At 51.2% G+C, this 27257-nt stretch overlaps 1 protein-coding gene across 1 annotated transcript in view; it reads left to right on the top strand.

The window, feature by feature from the left end:
• The window catches only part of TRRAP (transformation/transcription domain associated protein), a 280470-nt gene that overhangs the window by 24685 nt on the left and 228528 nt on the right, over positions 1-27257 (top strand). Inside the window, 11 exon segments of the mRNA XM_060260958.1 lie at positions 1630-1755; positions 1908-1985; positions 2713-2801; positions 9734-9830; positions 10615-10753; positions 10943-11021; positions 15976-16210; positions 20668-20995; positions 21129-21226; positions 23355-23549; positions 25129-25320. Of these exon segments, the coding sequence (XP_060116941.1) occupies positions 1630-1755; positions 1908-1985; positions 2713-2801; positions 9734-9830; positions 10615-10753; positions 10943-11021; positions 15976-16210; positions 20668-20995; positions 21129-21226; positions 23355-23549; positions 25129-25320 (1656 nt within the window).

Raw genomic sequence — 27257 nt, 5'->3', positions numbered from 1 at the left:
CCCAAGGATGCCATCTTCTTGATCTTCCGAACCACGGGTACATTAGCTCTGTTGGTGGCCAGCCTCTCTGGCCTACTCCTTATGGCTCTTCCTCAACAAAGGGGTGTATAAGGGGTCTCCAGCGCTGTGCCAAGGTACCCACCAACACTTTTCCTGGCACCTACCAAGATTTTTTTAGAAAGGGGGTGGGGCCCTTTAGGACCTTTGCCCAGTAAGGCTTTTGATTGGCTGTGCAGATTTTTGAAAAAAAGTTGCTTTGGCAGCAGCTGTCACCGCAGCACAAGAATCTTCACTGTGGGACTGAGTGTGAACTGTGGGAACTGTTTTGTGGCTGCCACCGCAGCACAAGAATCTTCACTGTGGGACTGAGTGTGAACTGTGGGAACTGTTTTGTGGCTGCCACCGCAGCACAAGAATCTTCACTGTGGGACTGAGTGTGAACTGTGGGAACTGTTTTGTGGCTGCCACCGCAGCACAAGAATCTTCACTGTGGGACGGAGTGTGAACTGTGGGAACTATTTTGTGGCTGCCACCGCAGCACAAGAATCTTCACTGTGGGACCGAGTGTGAACTGTGGGAACTATTTTGTGGCTGCCACCGCAGCACAAGAATCTTCACTGTGGGACTGAGTGTGAACTGTGGGAACTATTTTGTGGCTGCCACCGTAGCACAAGAATCTTCACTGTGGGACAGAGTGTGAACTGTGGGAACTATTTTGTGGCTGCCACCGCAGCACAAGAATCTTCACTGTGGGACCGAGTGTGAACTGTGGGAACTATTTTGTGGCTGCCACCGCAGCACAAGAATCTTCACTGTGGGACCGAGTGTGAACTGTGGGAACTATTTTGTGGCTGCCACCGCAGCACAAGAATCTTCACTGTGGGACTGAGTGTGAACTGTGGGAACTATTTTGTGGCTGGCTCCGCCTGTGGCAGCCATTTTGTGCCTGTGTGTGCTATCTCAGAATTCCAAAGATGCCCATAGGCTTCAAAAGGCTGGTGACCAGTGTTCCCTCTAAGCTGAGTTTAGTGTCAGCTGGCTCACAATTTTTGAGCCTCCGGCTCACACATTTTTGTCTTAGCTCAGGAAGGATGGCCGTAGAGCAAATTAGTTTATGCAGCAGCTCACAACTTTAATGTCAGTAACTCCCAAACACTGTTCCCTCTAGGCTGAGTTAGCGTGAGCCACCTCACAGGTTTTTTTAGCCTCTGGCTCGTACGTTTTTGTCTTAGCTCAGGAAAAATGGCCCAGAGCAAACTAATGTATGCAACAGCTTACAGCTTTAATGCCAGTAGCTCAAGAAGTAGAATTTTTGCTCACAAGACTTCACAGCGTAGAGGGAGCATTGCTGGGGACCGCTGATCGAGCTCATCAGATTGCTAGGTGACATTTTTGTTTTTCTCGTCTTGGCAGCGTCAGAATAGATTCAACAACCAGGATCCGTCTTGTCTCTCCTCCCCGTATTGTGAGGGAGCTTGCATAGGGAGGTTTTTGGGCCAGATCAGAAGCAGAGTGACACCTTTCTAAGCCCTGCTGACGTCAGCAGCCTCCCGAGTGGTGTAACTCTGCTTAGGATGGTGCTGCAAGAAGCACACGTAGTACTTCACTCTTTCCTGCCTCTCGCTGTAGAATCGATACTTCGAGAACCCTCAAGTGGTGCCAGAGAACACCGTCCCGACCCCAGAAATGGTCGGCATGATCACCACCATCGTCGTGAAAGTGAATCCGGAACGGGATGATGGCGAAACGAGAACGGTACGTGTAATAACGTGTATTTGAGTGGGAAGACTATTGGGGGACTGTTGGAAGGGGCTCTGAGCTTCCTCAAGCGAGGTGTGGAGGAAAGGCTTTCTGAAAACAGAATCGGCGGAATTTATGACACAGAATCTGAATTTTTTTTCCCACAGCATTCCATCATTCCCAGAGGCTCTCTCTCTTTGAAAGTGTTGGCCGAGCTGCCGATCATAGTTGTCCTGATGTATCAGGTGAGTACGGGCAGCTGGGAGTGTTCTTCCATCAGAGCCTGAGCAGGTCTACTCAGAAGGGAGTTCCATGTTGTTCAGTGGGTCTTACTCCTGAGAAAGAGTGTCAGGCATTGTTTAATCTCTCTTTTATTATATTATAGAGATGTTACTAACTATAAATTAAACGTGGGCACATCAAAGTAGAAAAGTAGAGACAGAGCTTTCGCGCCTCTTTCGCTTTCACTAACAGATGCAGGAATTTGTTCTTTGAAGATAAGACCTCCAGGGACAGTTTCCCAGGCTAGTCCTGGACCCCGGACGAATAACCACAGGGGAGATAAGGAAGTTACTATGCGAACTTTCACAAGTGAATGCAGGCTTGTTTAGAATTTGTAGCAATGTTTAGAGAACCTTTGATGTGCCATCTTTAAGTATGCCATCTACTGTTACTCTGTATCAGTTCCAACACCTAGCTCAATAGAGCCGCATGGATGATCAATAAGCCATACTTTGTTTCAACTCAAGGACTGGTTCTTTTGAAAATTGCATGCTTGACAAAGAGTCCTTGGCATTGCCGCCCAAATCCCTCCTCTCTCTCCTCTGACGGAACACCACGTTGTTCACCTGGGGTATTAAGTGGAGGGGAAGGTCACTTTTTAAAAAAAAATCTCATGGTGTCTCCCATCGCTTTGAATCAGGATGAATGATTTGGAGTTGTTTATATCGGCCCTCGTTTTGTGTCTTCTAGCTTTACAAGCTGAACATTCACAACGTGGTGGCAGAATTTGTGCCTTTGATCATGAACACAATTATTATTCAGGTGTCGACACAAGCGAGGTAAGGTTACAGAACAAATTACCTTTGGGAAAGCCCTGATTTACTTTTTGCTGGGTGTCTTTATTAATGCATTACGGATGCTTTCCCCGAATGCCATCAATTGTTGCTTATTACTGGCAATACTAGTGAGGAATTCTGGAGGGGTAGTCTTGTGTAATCTTTTGCTGTTACAGTGACTGAGAGCTTTTGTGGCACTGCAAAGACCAAAAGATGTATTGTGGCATAAGCATTCTAATAAGTCTAAAAGATGCTGTGTATGTAACTTGAGTGCATGTACCTTGTTTGTGTGAGTAAACAGCCTGGTTTAAACAAGATGCTGGGTGTTTGTGTGTGTGTGCAATGTCACACGGGGTAAGTTCTTTATCCCTCTGGCATCATGCTTAGTTTCAGGTTTGTGTGTTGTCATTTGAGACTCTTCTGTCCCCTTGTTTACATGGCTTAACGTGTGAATTTTGTCATGTCTAATTCAGCCTCAACGAAAAGCCTGGCGGAACAGCTCCGTTTTATAGGCCCTACGGATGGCTAATAAGCCAGGTAGGGCACGGATCTCTGTAGGGAGCTGATTCCACCAGGTTGGGGTCAGGACTGAAAAAGCCCTGGTCCTAGTTGAGGCAAGGCGGGTGTCTCTTGGACTGGGGATGGCCAACAGATGTTGGGAGGCCAGACGTAATGACCTGGGCATATATGGAACCCGCTGGAGTGACCTAGGGTCAGTCAGAAGATCTTACAGAGCTGTTCTGCTTAAGAGTAGTTCTGGGAAGGCTCTCTCAGCCTCACCTACCTCACAGGGTGTCTGTTGTGGGGAGGGGAAGAGAAAGGAGATTGTAAGCCACTCTGAGACTCCTTCAGGTAGTGAAGGGTGGGTATAAATCCTATCTTTTATTTTCTCCCTCCTCCTCCTCCTCCTCCCGATAGGAGGGCTTTTTCTTGGAATAAAATAAGTCTGTGTTTCATGACGCATACAATAAGATAAGTCTTGTGTTTCATGACATGTGCAGTGTGGCAACATCTGTGAGTTTATTTATTTAAAAAGAGAGAGACCATACTGTGAAACCCCAATATGGAGCCGTGACTCAGTGGTGGAGCATCTGCTTGGGAGGGAGAAGGTCACAGGTTCAATCCCTGGCATTGCTAGTTAGAAAGGAATAGCCAGGGAGTGATATGAAAACCCTCCACCTGCAGCCCTGGAGAATCTCTGGGGTAGGGAACGTTGGCTCTCCAGATGTTTTTTGCCTACAACTCCCATCAGCCCCAGTGTCACGGCTGGGGCCGGGTCAGGCAAAGTCCAGAGGCAGTCCGAGGTCTGTAGCCAGTAAGCAGGAGGGTCCGAGGCGCCAAATCCGAATCACTGTAGAAGTATCGCAGGTCTGAGGTCCAGAAGCCGAGGTCAGGGAGTCCAGAAGTCCAAAGCCAAAGTCAGGGAGTCAGGAACCAAGGTCAAGCCGGAGTGGATGCTAGAATGTCAGGGAGATGACTAGTTGCTTCCACAAAGCTTCCTCCCAAAGCCCACAGCTATATAGCCCTCTGCTGGCTGTTGCCGTTTGGGCTAATTGCTGGCTCAGGGAGGCAGCCAGGATCCTGTTACCACTCAAGCATCCTTGCTCTTAGAAGGGCCAGAATCCTCTCAGAACTCAGGGCTCAGGGAGCGTCTTGCTTGTGAGCGTGCCGCCCTCCTCCGATCCCTGAGGTCCTGCCGGAGGCGGTCACGCACACGAGCCACCCGAGAGGGCGAGGCAGGGGGGCTGGGATCTTCTCCAGCAGGAGGCAGGGGCACTGGTGCAGGTGGCAGGGGCACAGTTTCCTCATCAGACTCAACTTCCTCTGAAGGGTCCCCAGCACCCATGACACTATCCCCCCCCCCAGGGCCCCCCTCCGTCGAGGGACCTGGAAGGTCGGGGTGGTCGTTGTGGAACTGGTGCACCAAGTCCGGGGCATGAAGATTGTCCTCGGGCTCCCAAGACCGGTCTTCTGGGCCGTATCCCTCCCAGTCCACCAGGTACTGGAGGCCTCCACGATGGTACCGGGAGTCCAGGATCTGGCGCACCTCATATTCTTCCTCGTCATCCACCAACACTGGTGGTGGCGGCGGTGGGGAAGGAGTCCGAGCTGGGTCAGGGGGTGCAGCCGGAACAAGGAGGGAGCGATGAAACACGGGGTGAATGCGGAGGTGGGGTGGCAACTGGAGCCTGAAGGCGACGGGGTTTATTTGTTCAACGACGGGGTAGGGTCCAATGAACCGTGCATCCAGCTTGTGAGACCGACCAGGCCGGCGCAGGTAGCGAGTTGAGAGCCACACCTGATCCCCCGGCTGCACTGGAGGGCCTTCTTGCCTCTTTCGGTCCGCAGCCCGTTTATATGCCTCCTTGGCTTGCTGTAGCTGCTCTTGGAGCAAGTCTTGGCTGGCACGGAGTTCTTGCAGGTAGGCATCGACGGCGGGGACATTCGTGGGTGGTAGGATCGCTGGGAAGAACCGAGGGTGGTACCCGTAGGTTGCAGCAAACGGGGTCATTTGGGTGGATGAATGGACCGCGTTGTTGTATGCAAACTCCGCTAGGGGCAATAGAGTGGTCCAGTCATCCTGCTGGTAACAGGTGTAACAGCGGAGATATTGCTCTAGCGTGGCATTGGTGCGCTCTGTCTGGCCATCTGTCTGTGGGTGGTAGGCCGAGGACAGGTGCACTCGAGTACCCAGGCTGGAATGGAGGGCTTGCCAGAACCGAGAGGAGAACTGAGGGCCCCGATCGGAGATCAGATGGGCTGGGAGTCCATGCAGACGAAAGATGTGTTGCAGGTAAAGCTGGGCCGTCTCCTGAGCTGTGGGGAGTTTCGGGCACGGAACAAAGTGGGCCATCTTGGTAAATAGGTCGACGACCACCCAGATACAAGTCTGACCCTTGGAGCGTGGAAGTTCCGTGATGAAGTCCATCGAGATGGTATCCCAGGGTCCTGAAGATGTGGGCAAGGGCTGCAGCAACCCTGAGGGTTTGGCTGGGATGTCTTTGGCCCGTCGGCAGACGTCACAGGAGCTGACATAGCGGGCAACATCAGCGCGAACTCGTGGCCACCAGAATTCCCTTGTCAGCAAGTGGGTGGTCTTATGCTGTCCAAAGTGCCCGGCGGGTAACGAGTCGTGGGTCAGGCGTAGCACTTCTGCCCGCAAGGGCCCGGGCGGCACATAGAGGCGTTCGCGGTGTAGCAAGAGGCCGCCTCGAGTCGTGAACTCCCCTGTTGGGTCATCTTGGAGAGCCTGGAGGTGTTGCTGGACCCAGGGATCATTGGCCTGGCTAGCCCGAATGTCCTCCACGAGTGCTGGTGAAGTGGAGGTGGCTGCAAATACTGAGGGCGGCAGGATTGGAGCAGCAGGCGCGGTCTCAGTTGAGGCAGGGGCGTATTCCTGTTTCCGGGAGAGCGCGTCTGCTTTCCGGTTCTGGGTATGGGGGATGTAGGAGATCCGGAAGTCGAAGCGAGAGAAGAATAGGGACCACCGGATCTGGCGCTGGTTGAGACGGCGGGTGGTCTGGAGGTGTTCCAAGTTCCGGTGATCGGTGAGCACTTGAACAGGGTGGCGAGCCCCTTCGAGGTAATGTCGCCAAACCTCAAACGCCGCCTTGATCGCGAGCAACTCCCTCTCCCAGATGGTATAGTTCCTCTCTGCAGCAGTGAGCTGCCGCGAGTAATAGGCGCAGGGCTGTAGTGGCTGGGACGGCTCCTCGCGCTGGGACAGCACTGCTCCCAGGGCCACGTTGGAGGCATCAGCTTCCACCGTAAAGGGAAGCTGGGGGTCGGGGTATCTCAGGAGTGGCCCGGTGGCAAAGCGAGTCTTCAGGGTGGAGAAGGCGTTATCGGCCTCTGGGGACCAGTGGAAGGGTTCTTTGGGGCGGAGTAGTTGAGTCAGGGGTGTGGTCAGGGATGCGTAGGCCGGGATGAATTGCCGATAGTAGTTGGCAAAACCGAGGAACCGCTGCAGGTCTTTGCGATTCTGAGGAGCCTGCCAGGTCAGGACCGCTTCTACTTTTTTCGGGTCCATGAGGATCCCCTGCGGTGACACGATGTGCCCAAGGAACTCGACGGAGCGCAGGTCGAAGTCGCACTTCTCCAGCTTGGCGTAGAGACCATGGGCTCGTAGGCGCTGCAGGACCTGGCGGACGTGCTCGGCGTGCTGGGCAGGATTGCGGGAGTAAATTAGGATGTCATCCAGGTATATGATCGCGAAGCGGTCGAGCAGGTCCCGGAATATGTCATTCATGAACCTCTGGAAGACAGCGGGGGCATTGGTCAGTCCGAAGGGCATTACCAGGTGCTCGTACTGCCCGTATCGGGTCCCAAACGCGGTCTTCCATTCGTCTCCGGGCCGTATGCGCACCAAATTGTACGCTCCACGGAGGTCCAGCTTGGTGTAGATTTGGGCCCCCTTTAGGCGATCCAAGAGTTCAGGGATCAGTGGTAGAGGGTACCGGTCGCGGATGGTGATCTTGTTCAGGGCCCGGTAGTCATTGCACAGCCGGAGCTCCCCACTTTTCTTCTTCACGAAGAGCACTGGAGCAGATAGGGGAGAGGTTGAGGGTCGGATGAATCCGCGTTTCAGGTTCTTGTCCAGGAAGTCTCGCAGAGCTGCCAACTCCGGCTCCGACATTGGGTACAGACGCCCCACCGGGAGTGGTGCCCCAGGTACCAAATCAATGGCACAGTCGTAGGGCCGGTGAGGGGGAAGCTGATCAGCTCCTGTCTCTTCGAAGACATCAGCAAAGTCCACATACTTCTGAGGGAGCTGAGGACCACCACTCGGGATGCCAGCTGCTAGAGTGGTGGGAGGAGTCAGATGGGGGCATGGGTCTCGGAAGCGTAGTTCCTGCTGGGCCCAGTCCACGATGGGGTTGTGCAGCTTCAGCCAGGAAAGGCCTAGAATCAGCGGGAAGTGAGGCATGCGGGCGACATCAAACCGCAGCTGTTCTTGGTGCTGCTGGACGTGGAAGGTGATGGGACAGGTCTCCTGGGTGACGGGGCCAGAACGGAGGAGGCGCCCGTCAATAGCCTCCACCAGCGACGGAATCCCTTTTGTCTGCACGGGGATCTGGTGCTGCTTCACAAAGGCGGCATCTATAAAACAGTGGGCCGCTCCCGAGTCCAGCATGGCATACACGAACAGCCAGCGTTCGTCAGGCAGACGGAGTTTGACTGGTAGCAGGAATGGCCCTGGGGTATCAGCCCGCTGTTCGGAGGACCCAGCTAGTCGCCCCAGGCTGGGGGGTCCACTTACGCCTGGGGCTGCCCTTTTGGCGGCGGTGGCAGCGAAGGTCCAGGTATCCGATGCTTAGCAGGGCAGCCAGAGGCATAGTGGCCTGCCGTGCCGCAGTAGAGGCACAGATTCTGCGTGCGGCGTCTGGTCTTTTCCTCTGGGGTCAGGCGGGGTCGAGCAGCTCCAAGCTGCATAGGCTCATCCTTGGTGCTGGTACTAGCTGGGGACGGGCGAGGAGCCAGGTAGCACGGCGCAGGGAGCTGGCGCCCTCTGGTCTTGGCTTGGCGGCGACTTTCCAGGCGGCCATCGATGCGGAGGCAGAGGGTGATAAGTTCTTGGAGCGTGGGTGGCTGCTCCACCCTGGCCAGTTCATCCAGGACCTCCTCTGCCAACCCCTCAGTAAACTGGTCCATCTGGGCAGCCTCATTCCACGCCAAGTCCTGGGTCAGGAGCTTGAATTCAGTGGCATATTGAGCCACCGAGGAGTTGCCTTGTTTCAGTGCCCTGATCTTCCGGTTGGCTGTGGCTGCTTGGACTGGGTTTGAGAAAGCAGCAGACAGGTGGGCCTCAAACCCCTGGTAATCAGTCAGTAGGGGAGAGGACGCGACCAGTAAGGGTGTGGCCCATTTGGCCGCCTGCCCCTTTAACAGACTGATGACGAAACACACCTTGGTTTTGTCATTGAGGAAGTCCCGTGCTCTCAGTTCAAAGTACAGCCGACACTGTGCTAGGAAGGCAGGAAATTCTTCCACGGCACCCCCAAATCTGTCAGGTGGGGGAACTGGGCACTTGGCTGGAGCACTGGCCGCAGGTTGTTGCTGCAAGTGCACTACTGCCTGTGTTAGCTGCTGTACCTGGGCTTGGAGCGCAGCCAGTAGTTCTGTGGTTTCACTTGCTTCAGCATCCATCCTGTGGAGTGGGTGTTTGTCGGTGGAAGCAATCTGTCACGGCTGGGGCCGGGTCAGGCAAAGTCCAGAGGCAGTCCGAGGTCTGTAGCCAGTAAGCAGGAGGGTCCGAGGCGCCAAATCCGAATCACTGTAGAAGTATCGCAGGTCTGAGGTCCAGAAGCCGAGGTCAGGGAGTCCAGAAGTCCAAAGCCAAAGTCAGGGAGTCAGGAACCAAGGTCAAGCCGGAGTGGATGCTAGAATGTCAGGGAGATGACTAGTTGCTTCCACAAAGCTTCCTCCCAAAGCCCACAGCTATATAGCCCTCTGCTGGCTGTTGCCGTTTGGGCTAATTGCTGGCTCAGGGAGGCAGCCAGGATCCTGTTACCACTCAAGCATCCTTGCTCTTAGAAGGGCCAGAATCCTCTCAGAACTCAGGGCTCAGGGAGCGTCTTGCTTGTGAGCATGCCGCCCTCCTCCGATCCCTGAGGTCCTGCCGGAGGCGGTCACGCACACGAGCCACCCGAGAGGGCGAGGCAGGGGGGCTGGGATCTTCTCCAGCAGGAGGCAGGGGCACTGGTGCAGGTGGCAGGGGCACAGTTTCCTCATCAGACTCAACTTCCTCTGAAGGGTCCCCAGCACCCATGACACCCAGATAGCATGGCCAATGGCTGGGGCTGATGGGAGTTGTAGGCAAGAAACATCTGGAGAGCCAACTTTCCCTATCCCTGGACTAGACAATACTGACCCTGGTGGCAGAAAGGTCTAGGGGCAGCTTCATGCGCTTTCACATTCTGCTGTTCCATTTTCAGGCAGCACAAACTTTACAACAAGGAATTGTATGCCGATTTCATCGCTGCGCAAATTAAAACGTTATCATTCTTGGCTTACATAATACGGATTTATCAGGTAAGGGGCGGGGCGGGGTTTGGGTGACTGTCCTTCAAGTTAGTCTTCTAGTCTAAATGGTCAGAGAGAGAAGAAAGGTGTCAAAGTTGATGTTGGTGCATTCTGCAAATTACAAACAACACAAACGGGGATCCCTCTGAGAACTGGTGGTGTGCTGTGGAAGGGGAGTAGAGGGAAGTTGGCATGCCTTCCCTCCCTCCCTCTGTTTCCCCCCTTCTCTCTAAGCATCAGTGATTCTTGCTCAGTGGCTTGGAAGCCACATAGAGCCCTTTGAAATGCCATATGTGGCTTGCTTGACTACCGTTCTCAAACGGGGCACAGGTCCCATGTTTCTGGAAAGCGGGCAAGGCTGTTAGGACTTGTGGGTGGGCTGGTGGTACGTGTCTTGAGATAGCCATCCTCGGAGGGACTGGAGAACGAGTCAGCTGTGAGTGTCGCTTTTAAAGTCCCTCTGGGAGATGGTTTTGTAGTGTTTGGGATTTAGCGGTATTGCCCCCCCCCCCAAAGCCAGTCAGTGATCTGAAGCTGCCCTACCCACCCTGAGCAGAAATGAGGCAACAAGGTGGTAATTGTTGGTGAGGAGTGTAGCTCATATAGCCTGGACTTTGTGCAGGGAAAGATGGTGAGTTTGGTAACTTACCTTTAGGTGGGTAATGCCCCTACCAGATCATTATTATGCATGTATTTTGTCAGCGGTGTCTGTTTCTCTCTCTCTCTCTTTCTCTCGTTCTATCATCAATCCAACCTGCCAACACTAATCTGGATTTATTTTCTTCCTTGCCAGGAACTAGTGGCAAAATATTCTCAGCAGATGGTGAAAGGAATGTTGCAGCTGCTGTCAAACTGCCCGGCAGAAACGGCTCACCTGAGAAAGGAACTCCTCATTGCAGCCAAGCACATTCTGACCACAGACTTGAGGAGCCGTACGTGATGTTAACATTTTCCGTTTTTAATATTTTTTTAAAAATTGCATTATTGGCAGAAGTGGCTAAGAAATCACATGCTATCTGGCACAAAAGTTAACTTACTGTGATGTTTGGGCTGCATTCGTCGTTCCCTTCCCTTAGGATGGAATTCTCTTGTAACTTTTCTTTTCTTTTGCAAAATTCCAGAATTTATTCCATGCATGGACAAATTGTTTGACGAATCCATTCTGATCGGCTTGGGATACACCGCTCGGGAAACCCTGAGGTACATACCAGAATGTGTTATTGGGCTGAGCCATTTACCCGAGTGGGGGGAACTGTAGAAGAAGAAGAAGAAGTTATTGGATTTATATCCCGCCCTCCACTCCAAAGAGTCTCAGAGCGGCTCACAAGCTCCTTTCCCTTCCTCCCCCACAACAGACACCCTGTGAGGTGGGTGGGGCTGGAGAGGGCTCTCACAGCAGCTGCCCTTTCAAGGACAGAGGCTCAGAGCGGCTCACAATCTCCTTTCCCTTCCTCCCCCACAACAGACACCCTGTGAGGTGGGTGGGGCTGGAGAGGGCTCTCACAGCAGCTGCCCTTTCAAGGACAACCTCTGCCAGAGCTATGGCTGACCCAAGGCCATGCTAGCAGGTGCAAGTGGAGGAGTGGGGAATCAAACCCGGTTCTCCCAGATAAGAGAGCTATGGCTGACCCAAGGCCATTCCAGCAGGTGCAAGTGGAGGAGTGGGGAATCAAACCCGGTTCTCCCAGATAAGAGTCCGCACACTTAACCACTACACCAAACTGGCTCACCAAACTGTAGATTTGTGGGGATATTTAATCGATGCATTCAGAGCCTTTCATTAGGATTTTATCTTTCTTTCGCTCCTGCGATTAGCTGATTAACACGTTGGCTGAAGAAGGCAAAAAAAAGGAGCGTAGTCCTGTTCACAAGCTGCAGTGAACACGCACATCGTCTGTGTACTCGGTTGTTCCTCGTGTTTCCCTTGAGTATTTCTTATGCTAGGGTCAACACGTGTACAACTGAGCATGTGATAAAACCCCCGCATTTATCCGGGTTTCCCTTTGCAAAATAAAATGCACATTGGCTCTTTCTTATAGACCGAAGAAGCTTCCCTTGCTCCATCAGTCAGTATTGTCCAGTTAGATTGGCAGCAGCTCTCCAGGGTTTCAGGCAGAGGTCTTTCCACATCATCTACTACCTGAGCCTAAACTGGAGATGCCAGGGATTGAATTTGGGACCTTCTGCATCCCCAAGGCTGCTCCCCATGGACACATGTACTGGAAGGATGTACATGGCATACACCATGACATGTGGAAAAGGCTCTTATATATGCCCAGAATCAGACCAGTGCAGTGGGCATCCTAAGAAGGAGAAGTTCAAATGCAAAAGAGCACCTCCGACCCATGTCCTGCTAAAGGGACTTTAGTAATTGGGAAAGACCTTTGCTCAAAACTCCTGCAGAGCTGGTCGGAGTGGGTAGTTCTGGTCTGATATAGAATAAGGCAGATCCTTACACCGTCTCTTTAGAGAGGTCCCCAGCTTTTTGAGCTTATAGGCACCTTTGGAATTCTGGCCCAGGGTGGTGGGCGGAGCTGCAAGAATGGCTGCTGCAAGAGGCGGAGCCTAACACAAAATGGCAGCCCCTGCTTGCCCTTCAGCCAATACAGCGAAGATCCTTGTGCGGCTGCCCCCACAGCAGTGCGTTTAACAATCTGCATAGTCAATCCAGTCTTCTGTGGCCAGTCAGGAGGCAATTGCCCCACCCACTTCCTAGGCACACTTTGTGGGTTCCAGGAAAGTGTTTGGGCGGCTCCGTGGTGCTCACGGTTAGCTGCAGCAGCCATTTGTGGCTGGCAGTGCCACCTCCAGTGGCGACCATTTTGTGGCTGCACCCGCTATGCTGTGTCAAAATTCCAAAGGTGCTTGCAGGCTCAGAAGGGTCAGGTGTGCCTGGTTTAAGCAGTTGTGTGTGATGCAGGGTTGGGGGATTTCCCTGGTTTGGGTTCTCCTAACGCCTGTGCACTGGACCTCGTGATTGATCTTCCGACATAATCACTACTCAAAAAAAGCCAGACATGCAAAAGCAGCTAGTTAAACAGAGTGGAGGATATTGAACGCCAATCCGACATCTCCCAAGTAATCCAAATCTGGCTTGTTTTGAAATGACAAATATACTATTGAGTCAGCAGCGTAACTTGGCTTCTTTGGAAGTAAATTACTTTTGAAGAGCGCTCTCTTTGGCAAGGAGTCTGACACTTCCTTCTGCAGTTCTTGAAGGCAGGTATAGGAAAACCCCCCACTTGGAAAGGCTACGCTCGTGTTCTTCGAAGGAGGCGGAGACTCTGGAGCACATGTTTTTTCAGTTGCACATTTTATAACGTGCCACGGTCAGAGATTATTACTCCCTGGTTGGACAAGATCCCTGGCCTCACAAGTAAAGCCAGGCTAGGCTGCCTCCTACCTGACCTAAACCCTAAGAGTTTATGAGTTTCTGAGAGCCAGTTTGGTGTAGTGGTTAAGCGTGCGGACTCTTATCTGGGAGAACCGGGTTTGATTCTCCACTTCTCCACTTGCAGCTGCTGGAATGGCCTTGGGTCAGCCAGAGCTCTGGCAGAGGTTATCCTTGAAAGGGCAGCTGCTGTGAGAGCCCTCTCCAGCCCCACCCACCTCACAGGGTGTCTGTTGTGGGGGAGGAAGCGAAAGGAGATTGTAGGCCGCTCTGAGACTCTGTCCTTGAAAGGGCAGCTGCTGTGAGAGCCCTCTGCAGCCCCACCCACCTCACAGGGTGTCTGTTGTGGGGGAGGAAGGGAAAGGAGATTGTAGGCCACTCTGAGACTCTGTCCTTGAAAGGGCAGCTGCTGTGAGAGCCCTCTCCAGCCCCACCCACCTCACAGGGTGTCTGTTGTGGGGGAGGAAGGGAAAGGAGATTGTAGGCCGTTCTGAGACTCTGTCCCTGAAAGGGCAGCTGCTATGAGAGCCCTCTCAGCCCCACCCACCTCACAGGGTGTCTGTTGTGGGGGAGGAAGGGAAAGCAGATTGTAGGCCGCTCTGAGACTCTGTCCCTGAAAGGGCAGCTGCTGTGAGAGCCCTCTCAGCCCCACCCACCTCACAGGGTGTCTGTTGTGGGGGAGGAAGGGAAAGGAGATTGTAGGCCGCTCTGAGACTCTGTCCCTGAAAGGGCAGCTGCTGTGAGAGCCCTCTCAGCCCCACCCACCTCACAGGGTGTCTGTTGTGGGGGAGGAAGGGAAAGGAGATTGTAGGCCGCTCTGAGACTCTGTCCCTGAAAGGGCAGCTGCTGTGAGAGCCCTCTCAGCCCCACCCACCTCACAGGGTGTCTGTTGTGGGGGAGGAAGGGAAAGGAGATTGTAGGTCGCTCTGAGACTCTGTCCCTGAAAGGGCAGCTGCTGTGAGAGCCCTCTCAGCCCCATCCACCTCACAGGGTGTCTGTTGTGGGGGTGGAAGGGAAAGGAGATTGTAGGCCGCTCTGAGACTCTGTCCCTGAAAGGGCAGCTGCTGTGAGAGCCCTTTCAGCCCCACCCACCTCACAGGGTGTCTGTTGTGGGGGATGAAGGGAAAGGAGATTGTAGGCCACTCTGATTCGGAGAGAAGGGCGGGGTATAAATCTGTGGTCTTCTTTTTCCTCCTCCCTCTTCGCTTTACCTTCACAACCACCCTGTGATTCCCCATTCCTCCGCTTGCACTTGCTGGAATGGCCTTGGGTCAGCCATAGCTCTGGCAGAGGTTGTGTTGTCTGTTGTGGGGGAGGAAGATAAAGGAGATTGTGAGCCTCTCTGAGACTCTGATTCGGAGAGAAGGGCGGGGTATAAATCTGTGGTCTTCTTTTTCCTCCTCCTTCACTTTACCTTCACAACCACCCTGTGAGGTAGGTTAGGCTGAGACAATGTGACTGGTCTAAGGTCACTCAGCAGGTTTCTGTGGCTAATTGTGGATTTGAACCTGGGTTTCTTTAGAGCTTCTTTAGAGCCAGTTTGGTGAAGAGGTTAAGTATGCAGACTCTTATCTGGGAGAACCGATTTTGATTCCCCACTCCTCCACTTGTGCCTGCTGGAATGGCCTTGGGTCAGCCAGAGCTCTGGCAGAGATTGTCCTTGAAAGGGCAGCTGCTGTGAGAGCCCTCTCCAGCCCCACCCACCTCATAGGTGTCTGTTGCGGGGGGAGGAAGATAAAGAAGATTGTGAGCCGCTTTGCGATTCGGAGTGGAGGGTGGGATATAAATCCAATATCTTCTTCTAAAATCACCTATCAAGTTGCCAGGTTGTGTGTGTTGATTATGAGGCTGCAGAAGATGTACATTAACCAGGTTCGAATATTGGACTTGGGAATAATTGGTATATTTCATATCTCTCCTCTATGCTTGTATGTAAGAATGCATACTTTTCAACTTTTAATTTTTATCATTTTTATTGTATTTTTTCCTTCTGTACATGGATGGTCTAATGACCGTAATCAATACGACTGACTGTCTGACAAAGCCAGGCATGTCCTGATTGGTGCTGCTAATACTCTGAACCTATGAAGCTGCCTTATACTGAATCAGACCCTGGGTCCATCAAAGTCAGTATTGTCTTCTCAGACTGGCAGCGGCTCTCCAGGGTCTCAAGCGGAGGTTTTTCACACCTGTCTGCCTGGACCCTTTTTAGTTGGAGATGCCGGGGATTGAACCTGGGACCTTCTGCTTCCCAAGCAGATGCTCTACCACTGAGCCACCGTCCCTCCCCTGACTGGCAGCAGCTCTCCAGGGTCTCAAGCTGAGGTTTTTCACACCTGTTTGCCGGGACCCTTTTTAGTTGGAGATGCCGGGGATTGAACCTGGGACCTTCTGCTTCCCAAGCAGATGCTCTACCACTGAGCCACCATCCCTTGGTTCTCCAGGGTCTCAAGCTGAGGTTTTTCACACCTATTTGCTGGGACCCTTTTTAGTTGGAAATGCCGGGGATTGAACCTGGGACCTTCTGCTTCCCAAGCAGATGCTCTACCACTGAGCCACCATCCCTTGGTTCTCCAGGGTCTCAAGCTGAGGTTTTTCATGCCTCTTTGCCTGGACCCATTTTAGTTGGAGATGCTGGGGATTGAACCTGGGACCTTCTGCTTCCCAAGCAGATGCTCTACCACTGAGCCACCGTCCCTCCCATCTGAGCCACTCTCCGCTCTCTCTCTCCCCCCCCCCCCCCGTTTTGTGTGTGGCGCCCAGACCCCTCGCCTACAGCACGTTGGCCGACCTGGTGCATCACGTCCGCCAGCACCTGCCGCTCAACGACCTCTCGCTGGCCGTCCAGCTGTTCGCCAAGAACATCGACGACGAGTCCCTGCCCAGCAGCATCCAGACCATGTCTTGCAAGCTCCTGCTGAACCTGGTGGACTGCATCCGCTCCAAGAGCGAGCAGGAGAACGGCAATGGCCGAGACATCCTTATGCGGATGCTGGAGGTATTTGGCGCTTGGAGGCGGGTGGCTGTCCCCCCCCCTTTTTTATTTTTAATTGGAGACGTAGAGACATACGGGCTTTATTTCAGTTATATTGCACCCTCCCCTGCAAGCGGGCTCAGGGCGTTTCACAACACGTCATTGCAGGGTAAAAAAAAATATATATATATATATATAAATATAAAGATTGTGAGCCGCTCTGCGATTCGGAGCGGAGGGTGGGATATAAATCCAATATCTTCTTCTAAAATCACCTATCAAGTCGTCAGTATACAATTTGAATCCAGTTTATTTTTTCACTGGAGAGCCAGCTTGGTGTAGTGGTGAAGTGTGCAAACTCTTATCTGAGAGAACCGGGTTTGATTCCCCACTCCTCCACTTGCACCAGCTGGAATGGCCTTGGGTCAGCCAGAGCTCTGGCAGAGGTTGTCCCTGAAAGGGCAGCTGCTGTGAGAGCCCTCTCCAGCCCCACCCACCTCACAGGGTGTCTGTTGTGGGGGAGGAAGGGAAAGGAGATTGTGAGCCGCTCTGAGACTCTGTCCTTGAAAGGGCAGCTGCTGTGAGAGCCCTCTCCAGCCCCACCCACCTCACAGGGTGTCTGATGTGGGGGAGGAAGGTAAAGGAGATTGTAGGCCACTCTGAGACTCTGTCCTTGAAAGGGCAGCTGCTGGGAGAGCCCTCTCCAGCCCCACCCACCTCACAGGGTGTCTGCTGTGGGGGAGGAAGGGAAAGGAGATTGTAGGCCGCTCTGAGACTCTGTCCTTGAAAGGGCAGCTGCTGTGAGAGCCCTCTCCAGCCCCACCCACCTCACAGGGTGTCTGTTGTGGGGGAGGAAGGTAAAGGAGATTGTGGGCCACTCTGAGCCTCTCTCCTTGAAAGGGCAGCTGCTGTGAGAGCCCTCTCCAGCCCCACCCACCTCACAGGGTGTCTGTTGTGGGGGAGGAAGGGAAAGGAGATTGTAGGCCGTTCTGTGACTCTGTCCTTGAAAGGCAGCTGCTGGGAGAGCCCTCTCAGCCCCACCCACCTCACAGAGTGTCTGTTGTGGGGGAGGAAGGTAAAGGAGATGGTGAGCCGCTCTGAGACTCTTCGGAGTGGAGGGCGGGATATAAATCCAATATCATCTTCTTCTGTATTTCATTATTTTATTTTATTTTATTTTATTATTTTATTTTTATTATATTTGTATCGTGGCCTCCCCTATGGGGCTCAGGGCGGCTAACAACATTGAAAGCACATAAAAGTAAATATTACAGTGAAATAAAAGTCATTCAACATCTCAACGTATACAAATTTTAGTCGCTAGGTGGCGATGCTGATTCTCTGTTGGTGCTGTTTACTATAGTGATATTAAGTGTTATTAGCACCTTACGTTTCTGTCTGAGGTCGGGATAGATGTTAAGGCTGTGGGGTGGTGAAGTACTGGACGCCTCCATTAGTTGTTGAAATCCTGTTTAAACAGAGCCGTCTTGCAGGCCCTGCAGAATTGCGATAAGTCCTGCCCGGCCCTGATGTTTTCAGGGAGAGCATTCCAGAGGGTAGTGGCTGTCACCGAAAAGGCCCCTGCCCTAATGGTGGACAGCCGAACAGCCTTCGGCCCAGGGATCATTAAAAGGTTTTGGGAACTTGATCGTAGTGCGCTCTGAGGCTCCTGTGGGGAAAGGCGGTCCCGGAGTTAAGCAGAGCCTTATTCAGAATAAGATGGCAGAATGGTTCGTGGTAGTCCGGAATGGGTGCTGGCTAGCGGGTCAGTAAGGCATCCCATTCGCCAGAAGATGTTGTGCAGATCCCTTTATCAAGTACGGCAGCGCTTGTTCTTTCGTTGTTTTTACCTTATCGGTTATAATGTTGTACGTTGCCACAAGATCCTTCAGGTGAGCAATGACTAAAAAAATCAGATAAATGAAGCCCCGTACCCCAACGGCACAAATTCTGCATGGAGGACATCAGAATTTTACAACCTGTGTAACGTCAGTGTGAATTTGAGGGAACCCTGTCCGGGTACGGCTGGGTTTCGTCTTGTTATCCTTCTGGGTCCCAAAGCTCAAACCGCTGCATTGCACTGCAATGGGAATAAGCTTCATTTTAAAAAGGGAGATGAAAACACATCTGGAGCAAACACAGCCGGAGCAAACCTCAGACTAATAATAATAATAATAATTAAAAAAATAATTTTCAGCGTTGAACAAAAGTTCGGCCCTTGTGCCGAACTCGGAAGTTGCAGCTAGTGCAGAATGCGGCGGCCAGGCTGCTACTGGGACTACTTCGGTGGGAACACATGCAGCCTGGGTTGAAGGAACTGCACTGGCTTCCAATTATTGTAGTTTAACTTTTTATGTAACCGTCTTTTAAGTGTATTTATTAACTGTATTTTAAAATTGTTTTATGCGAATCATGGTTATACCATGTCTTGTTAGCCGCCCTGAGCCTGCTTCGGCGGGGAGGGCGGGATACAAATAAAAGTTTATTATTATTATATTATTATTATAAGAGGAGGATGATGTAGGTCCACTGCGTATCTTGGTGGTTGTTTGGGGGGATTTGGTTTGTTTTGCCTGCCATTTCCTTTTGAGAGTCACAGTTTGGTGTCGTGGTTAAGTGTGCAGACTCCTACCTGGGAGAACTGGGTTTGATTCCCCACTCCTTCACTTGCAGCAGCTGGAATGGCCTTGGATCAGCCATAGCTCTCGCAGAGTTGTCCTTGAAAGGGCAGCTTCTATGAATGCTCTCTCAGCCCCACCTACCTCACAGGGTGTCTGTTGGGGAGGAAGGCAGATCTTTAAACCATCTTTAAAAAGGTTTCAAGAGGAGATCCGGGAAATTACAAGCCAGTCAGTCTGACTTCAATACCGGGAAAGTTGGTAGAAACCATTATCAAGGACAGAATGAGTAGGCACATTGATGAACACGGGTTATTGAGGAAGACTCAGCATGGGTTCTGCAAGGGAAGATCTTGCCTCACTAACCTGTTGCATTTCTTTGAGGGGTGAACAAACATATGGACAAAGGAGACCCAATAGATGTTGTTTACCTTGACTTCCAGAAAGCTTTTGATAAAGTTCCTCATCAAAGGCTCCTTAGAAAGCTTGAAAGTCAAGGAGTAAAAGGACAGGTCCTCTTGTGGATCAAAAACTGGCTAATTAATAGGAAGCAGAGAGTGAGTATAAATGGGCAGTCTTCGCAGTGGAGGACAGTAAGCAGTGGGGTGCCGCAGGGCTCGGTACTGGGTCCCATGCTCTTTAACTTGTTCATAAATGATTTGGAGTTGGGAGTGAGCAGTGAAGTGGCCAAGTTTGCAGATGATGCTAAATTGTTCAGTGTGGTGAGAACCAGAGAGGATTGTGAGGCACTCCAAAGGGATCTGTTGAGGCTGGGTGAGTGGGCGTCAACGTGGCAGATGAGGTTCAATGTTGCCAAGTGCAAAGTAATGCACATTGGAACCAAGAATCCTAGCTACAAATACAAGTTGATGGGGTGTGAACTGGCAGAGACTGACCAAGAGAGAGATCTTGGGGTTGTGGTAGATAACTCACTGAAATTGTCAAGACTGTGTGCGATTGCAATAAAAAAGGCCATCGCCATGCTGGAAATTATTAGGAAGGGAATTGAAAACAAATCAGCCAGTATCATAATGCCCCTGTATAAATCGATGGTGCGGTCTCATTTGGAATACTGTGTGCAATTCTGGTCGCCGCACCTCAAAAAGGATATTATAGCATTGGAAAAAGTGCAGAAAAGGGCAACTAGAATGATTAAAGGGTTGGAACACTTTTCCTATGAAGAAAGGTTAAAACGCTTGGGGCTCTTTAGCTTGGAGAAACGTCGACTGCGGGGTGACATGATAGAGGCTTACAAGACTATGCATGGGATGGAGAAAGCAGAGAAAGAAGTACTTTTCTCCCTTTCTCACAATACAAGAACTCGTGGGCATTCGATGAAATTGCTGAGCGGTCAGGTTAAAACATAAAAGGAAGTCCTTCTTCACCCAAAGGGTGATTAACATGTGGAATTCACTGCCACAGGAGGTGGTGGCGGCTACAAGCATAGACAGCTTCAAGAGGGGGCTAGATAAAAATATGGAGCAGAGGTCCATCGGTGGCTATTAGCCACAGTGTGTGTGTATATATATGCACACACACACACACTTTTTTTTGGCCACTGTGTGAAACAGAGTGTTGGACTGGAGGGGCCATTGGCCTGATCCAACATGGCTTCTCTTATGTTCTTCTGTGACACAGAGTGTTGGACTGGATGGGCCACTGGCCTGATCCAACATGGCTTCTCTTATGTTCTTATGAAGATAGAGGAGATTGTGAGCCACTCTGAGATTTGGAGCAGAGGGTGGGATATAAATCCAAGATCATCTTTCTTTCCTTCCCCATCTCCCCCAGGTGTTTAGATTTGGAGCGGAGGGTGGGATATAAATCCAAGATCATCTTTCTTTCCTTCCTCTCCTCCCCCAGGTGTTTGTCCTCAAATTCCATACGATCGCACGCTACCAACTCACAGTCATTTTCAAGAAGTGCAAGCCACAGTCTGAACTGGGGGCAGTGGAAGGAGCACTGCCAGGGGTCCCAGCTGGTGCCAACGCGGCTCCCGGACCTGTCCCGTCTCCCGCTCCCACCACGCCTGTGACCTCTGCGGCAGGGCCCGTGTTCGAGAAGCAGGGGGAGAAGGAGAAGGAGGATAAGCAGACATTCCAAGTCACCGATTGCCGGAGCTTGGTGAAGACCTTGGTCTGCGGTGTCAAGACAATCACGTGGGGCATCACCTCTTGCAAAGCGCCTGGCGGTAATCTGGCACAAGATTGAGTGGCATGACATTTAACCCATTGCGGTTGGGGTGGGCGGGTAAGTGCATGCTCTTTGCACTAAGAAGTAATTTTGTTTTTTGTTTCTCTTTCCCCTTCCTTTTTTTTTTTCAGAAGCCCAGTTCATTCCTAACAAGCAACTTCAGCCGAAAGAGACTCAGATTTATATAAAATTGGTCAAATACGCAATGCAGGCTTTGGATATTTATCAGGTATGGCATTTGACATGGTATTTTTGCATGGTTGTCAGGAAAGCAGGGGATCCCCTCAGCCTCATTTGGAAGGAAGTGGGTTTCTCTGCTTCCTGTTTGTTCTCCCAGCCTCTTTCCCCCCCTCCTTGTCTTGGTTCAGGCATGCAAACCCAGATTTGTTTTTCGGGGCATGCCCTTCACATGATGATGTCGTGGCGTCCATTTATGGGAATCTCCTGGATGGTCTAGGCTGGTCTGATCTCATCAGATCCCAGAAGCTAAACAGTCTCCATTAGTACTCGGATGGGAGACCACCAGGGAAGTCCAGGTTGCGACGCAGAGTCAGGCAATGGCAAACCACTTCTCTTTGCCTCTGCCCTGACTTTAGTGGCCCAGGCTAGCCTGATCTTGGAAGCTAAGAATGGCCGACCCTGGGAATGACTTGGATGGGAGACCACCAAGGAAGTCCAGAGTTGCTGTACAGAGGCAGGCAAAGGGAAACCCCCTCTGAGCATCTCTTGCCTTGAAAACTCCCAGGGGGTTACAATAAGTCAGATGTAAGGATGGCAGTTTACATGCACACACACACACCCGGTTGACAGAGATTTGTTTCTTAATAACTGTGGGTTCTTAACTGTGGCTCAGCCCTGCCTGGTTGCCGTTTCTTGAGAAGAGGCCAACCTCTGTTTAAAGGACTCTGTCCTTGAAAGGGCAGCTGCTGTGAGAGCCCTCTCCAGCCCCACCCACCTCACAAGGTGTCTGTTGTGGGGAAGGAAGGGAAAGGAGATTGTGAGCCGCTCTGAGACTCTTCGGAGTGGAGGGCAGGATATAAATCCAATATCTTCATCTTCTTCTTTCTCTCATGGGCATTGTGAAGGACTGCTGCTGGGGTATGTGGGTGCCTTTTAAGGTCTGCTGGGAGCAGCTGAAGGGAGGGAGGGAGGGCTAGTAGGGGTGGGGGTTGGGAGCCAGCTACAACCAGTTCAATTTGCACGTGATTATCCTAATGTGACACAGACCAGTTCAGTTTGCATGTGATTATCCCAGATGATGTGGCCTAATATGCTAATATTGGGGGATGGGGTCTAATATACCTGGACCTAGGGTGGCAGGCCGGTATGTGTGTGTGCGTGTGCTGAATTAGGCTCTCCCCGCGTGACTTCAAATAGAAAAACAATTATCTGGATAAATTTTGCTGGCCTGAATCATTCTCTTTTGGCAGAGCACTGTTTTTTAAGTTGATAATTTTGTATGGCCCGCGAATGATGTCATAAATATCCAAGTGGCCCTTGGTAGAAAAAAAGGTTCCCCACCCCTGGCCTAGAGCATTCCTGACAAGTGTTTGTCCAGCTGCTGCTTAAAAACTGCCCGTAAGGGGGAGCTCAGTGCCTCCCTAGGGAGCTGATTCCACTGTCGAACAACTCTCACTGTTAAAAAGTTTTTCCTAATATCCAGCCAGTACCTTCCCGCCCTTCATTTAAACCAATTATTGTTAGTCCTCTCCTCTACTGCCTACAGGAACAACCCCTTACCCTCCTCCTCTAAGTGACAGCCTTTCAAAGACTTAAAGAGAACATCATGTCCCCCCTCAACCTCCTCTTCTCCAGACTGAACATTCCCAAGTCCCTCAGCCTTTCCTCCTAGGGCTGGGTCTTCAGACCCCTGGTCATCCTCATTGCTCTCCTCTGCACCCGCTCCATTCTGTCCACGTCCTTCTTGAAGTCCACATCTTTTTTGCAGGTCCATGAGTGGCCCTAAACCACAAGATATAAATGGAACATTCTGCCTGGAGCAGGGATGCTTTTGGTACTTGGGGAGCAACAGCGGGAGGGCTTCTGGAGAATCTCGACCCACCGTTGGTCCTCCTGATAGCACCTGGGATTTGGCCACTGTGTGACGCAGAGTTTTGGAGCAGATGGGCCATTGGCCTGATCAAACATGGCTTCTCTTACATTCTAATATGTTCAAGGCTGGTTCTGAATCCTCTCTGCGATCATCCGCACGTCATGTTTGTTTTCCTCCTTGTGTGTTTTTTTTCTGCATCCAGGCAGTTTTTCCCATTAACTCTTTATGCTTTTTGAAGGAGTTGGAAAAAACGGTAACAGCAGAAGTAAGTCTTGAATTGCAGGAAACGTTTTTCTCGCCCCAGGTTCAGATAGCCGGAAACGGGCAGACGTACATCCGTGTGGCGAACTGCCAAACGGTCCGTATGAAAGAAGAGAAGGAAGTGCTGGAGCACTTTGCCGGGGTCTTCACCATGATGAACCCTTTGACTTTCAAAGAAATCTTCCAGACGACGGTGCCGTACATGGTCGAAAGAATCTCGAAGAACTATGCCCTTCAGGTAGCATGTTTTGTGCACTTGACTGTAACAGTATACGACCGCCGAGGCTCTGGTTGGCTGGGATGTTCTTCTCGGTTGGCATTTCTAATGCCACCCCCTTGCGCAAGCCAATTGGACTTCGAATTTAGTTCAACACTCCAGGGTCGCAATAACACAAGCTTTTTTTTCTTTTTTTTTTTTTTTTAAAAGTGTTCCCATTAAATGAATGTTTCATTCCAACAATAGAAAGTGGATATGGGTTTTGAGAAGCTGTTGTTTGGTGCTTGGTTTGTCCTTTTGGAGCAAGGATGTCGTAATGGCCACAGGCCTAGATAACAGCTTCGAAAGCGGGCTGGACAGATTCATGGAGGGGAGGTGTATCTGAGGCTTCGAACCATGGTGACTGAAGAGAATCTCCACTGTCAAAGGCAGTCAGCCTCTGAATCCCAGTGCCAGGAGGAAACATCAGGGAAGGCATTGGGCAGGGGGTTGGACTAGATGACCCTGGAGGTCCCTTCCAGCTCTATGATTCTAATGCTTCAGCCTCTGGTTGGAACTGGTTGGTCACCATGTGAGACAGGATGCTGGGCTAGATGGACCACTGGTCTGACCCAGCAGGGCTCTTCAGATGTTCTTATGAAGGTCTCAGCCTCTCTGTGCCCTGTTGTTGACCCTTCAGAGAAACTGGTTGGCCACTGTGTGAGCCAGGATGCTGGGCTAGATGGACCACTGGTCTGACCCAGCAGGGCTCTTCAGATGTTCTTACGAAGGTCTCAACCTCTCTGTGCCCTGTTGTTGACCCTTCAGAGAAACTGGTTGGCCACTGTGTGAGCCAGGATGCTGGGCTAGATGGACAACTGGTCTGATCCAGTAGGGCTCTTCTGATATTCTTATGAAGGTCTCAGCCTCTCTGTGCCCTGTTGATGGCATGGTTTGGTGCACGGACTCTTATGTGGGAGAACCGGGTTTGATTCCCCTCTCCTCCACTTGCTGCTGCTGGAATGGCCTTGGGTCAGCCAGAGCTCTGGTGGAGGTTGTCCTTGAAAGGGCAGCTGCTGTGAGAGTCCTCTCCGCCCCACCCACCTCACAGAGTGTCTGTTGTGGGGGAGGAAGGTAAAGGAGATTGTGAGCCGCTCTGAGTCTCTGAGATTCGGCGTGGAGGGTGGGATATAAATCCAATATCTTCATCTTCTTCATATTAGCTGGTTGGCCACTGTGTGAGACAGGATGCTGGACTAGATGGACCACTGGCCTGATCCAGCAGGGCTTTTGTTGACTTCTTCTCAGAGGAAAACCTCAACCTCTGTGCCCTGTTGTTTGCCCTCTGATACTCTTATCAGTAGAAGGTGCCAACCTCTGTGCCTTGTTGTTGGCCCACCGGAGGAACTGATTGGCTACTGCATTAGTCAGGATGCCGGACTAGATGGATCTCTGGTCTCATCCAGCAGGGCTCTTCTGATGTTCTTAACTGAGGATGGGGTGAAGGGAGTTTAAAATAAATACACAGTGTGAACAGATAATTTCAAATTAACAACAGCAGGTCCCGTTTTTAAACCTATTTTTGTGGGCGGGATTCCTTCTAATTGTGGTCTCTTGACAGATCGTTGCCAATTCCTTTCTGGCCAACCCCACAACCTCAGCTCTGTTTGCTACAATTCTGGTGGAGTACCTTCTGGACCGCTTGCCTGAGATGGGCTCCAACGTGGAGCTGTCAAACCTGTATCTCAAGCTCTTCAAGCTGGTCTTTGGGTCTGTTTCGCTCTTCGCTGCAGAAAACGAACAAATGCTGAAGGTAAAAAAGAAACAAGCAGGCAGAAATAAAGGATTGTATTGTGTGGATTCAGGCCATGTGTGTTTGCAGGGTGGTGGTTTTTGGAATGATTGTGTTCCAAGTGTCTAGGCCTCTGTGGTACTGCACTTCTGTGGTCCCATTTTGTAGGATAAGATGATTGCGCTTAGTGTGTACACAAAACACATCGAGAGGGTGGTTGGGGACACCCTGAAAAACTACTTTGCAATTGGTGTAATCTTGGGAGACTTTCATTGGTGCTCAGAGGTCAGCCCCTTCCCCTCTGCTACGTGGCAAGCTGGTTTTGGGGAAGGAGAGGAATTCTACAAACGGTTTGATCACCCTGCAAAACTATTTTGCAATCTTGGGAACTTTTATTGGTGCTCAAAGGTCAGCCCCTTCCCCTCCACTACAATGTGAACTGTTTGGGGGGAAGGAGAGAAATTTTACAAACTGTTTGACCACCCTGGAAAACTGCTTTGCAATTTGTGTGATCTTGGAAACTTTTATTGGTGCTCAAAGGTCAGCCCTTTGCTACCTGGGGAACTGTTTTGGGGAGTGAGAAGAATTTTTAGAACAGTCTCTCTCTCTCTCTCTCGCTGTGTGCCTGTGGTTCAAAGAAGGGAAAGGGTTGCCAAATCCGCCAGGCTGGTGAAAGCTCTTAACGCTGTTGACGCAGCTCTTTTGGCCTTGATCCAGCATGTACTAATTCGCATAGCGCAAAGAATTTTCTTGTACCAGACTTTTCGCATTGGGCTTTGATTTCTGAAACGTGTTTTTTTCAAAAAAACAATATTTGTTCATCTGCCAGGAAGTCTTGTTTCACCAGCTGGGTAATTTAATCTGAAGAAGGGCATTTCCTCTTAAAGAAATGCCGGGGCGTTCCCTGCATGGCGCCCATCGTGCCCCCTCTATTCCGCTGCTGCCAGAACCAAGGGCACTTTCATTTCATAAACCGGCGAATCCAATTTAAATGGTGCGATGTCTTGCTGGTTGCCGCTCCGTGCCTGTTAAACGATTTGATTCTCGGAAACTGACGGCCTGGCCTTGGGCGGGCATTTTAATTTGAGCAATGAGAACTATGCAACAGCAGTCACGGAGCAAGGTCTGGGGCCTTGAGGCATTAATGTATTCCATAATTATTTCAGCGTTTGTACCTGGGGTGAGTCTCTGCGTGTGTTTGTCTCTGTCTCCTTTCGCGGTAGCTTTCTCAAGGTTTTCAAATGTTTCTAGAGCAGGGGTCCGTGACCTGTTAGCAGCCGGGCTGCGAAGCAAGGTAGAGGTGCTGCACCGCCCCTTTCACCCGCCTGGGACCTGGGCAGACGAAAGAGGCAGCGTGTCAAGCATTGTATATTTATCCTTTGCTATAGTAGCTAAATCATAGAACTGTTACTAACCCTGAATTACACTTAGGCACATCAAAGTAGCAGCTCCCACCTTTATCCTTTCGCTTTTACTAACAGATGCAGGAATGCCCTTTTTGAAGATAAGACCTCTTGGGATTTGTTCTCAGGCGCAGGCGGGCCTGAAACCAGGATGTGCTAGTCGCAATATAGATAAGGAGCGCAGCGTGTGAATTTCACCCATGAGTGTAGAATTGTTTATAGAACCTTTGATGTGCCATTTTAAAGCCTGTATTCTAGAGTTACAAAGTATCAGTTCCAATCTTCAGCTCGAACGAAGCACATGGATTATCAACAAACCAAACTTTTGTTTCAAAATCCAAGGACTGGTTATTTTGAAATCTCATGCTTGACGCAGTGCGGCCTCACTCCAAAGCACCACCTCTTTCATCCGGCTGGATCCTGGACAAGCGGAAGGGGCAGCACGACATGCGACCTTCACCTACCCCTCATTTAAAGATGCCCATGGGGGGCAGGGACGGGGCATGGGGCAGTGTGGGGTAGCAAAAACCCCAGCACTACCACCGGCCCATGGAA

The sequence above is a fragment of the Heteronotia binoei genome, chromosome 20, assembly GCF_032191835.1.
Source record: "Heteronotia binoei isolate CCM8104 ecotype False Entrance Well chromosome 20, APGP_CSIRO_Hbin_v1, whole genome shotgun sequence".
In the NCBI taxonomy this organism is placed as follows: Eukaryota; Metazoa; Chordata; class Lepidosauria; order Squamata; family Gekkonidae; genus Heteronotia; species Heteronotia binoei.
The sequence above is the reverse complement of the archived record's forward strand: the minus strand, read 5'-3'. Positions and strand labels throughout refer to the sequence as shown.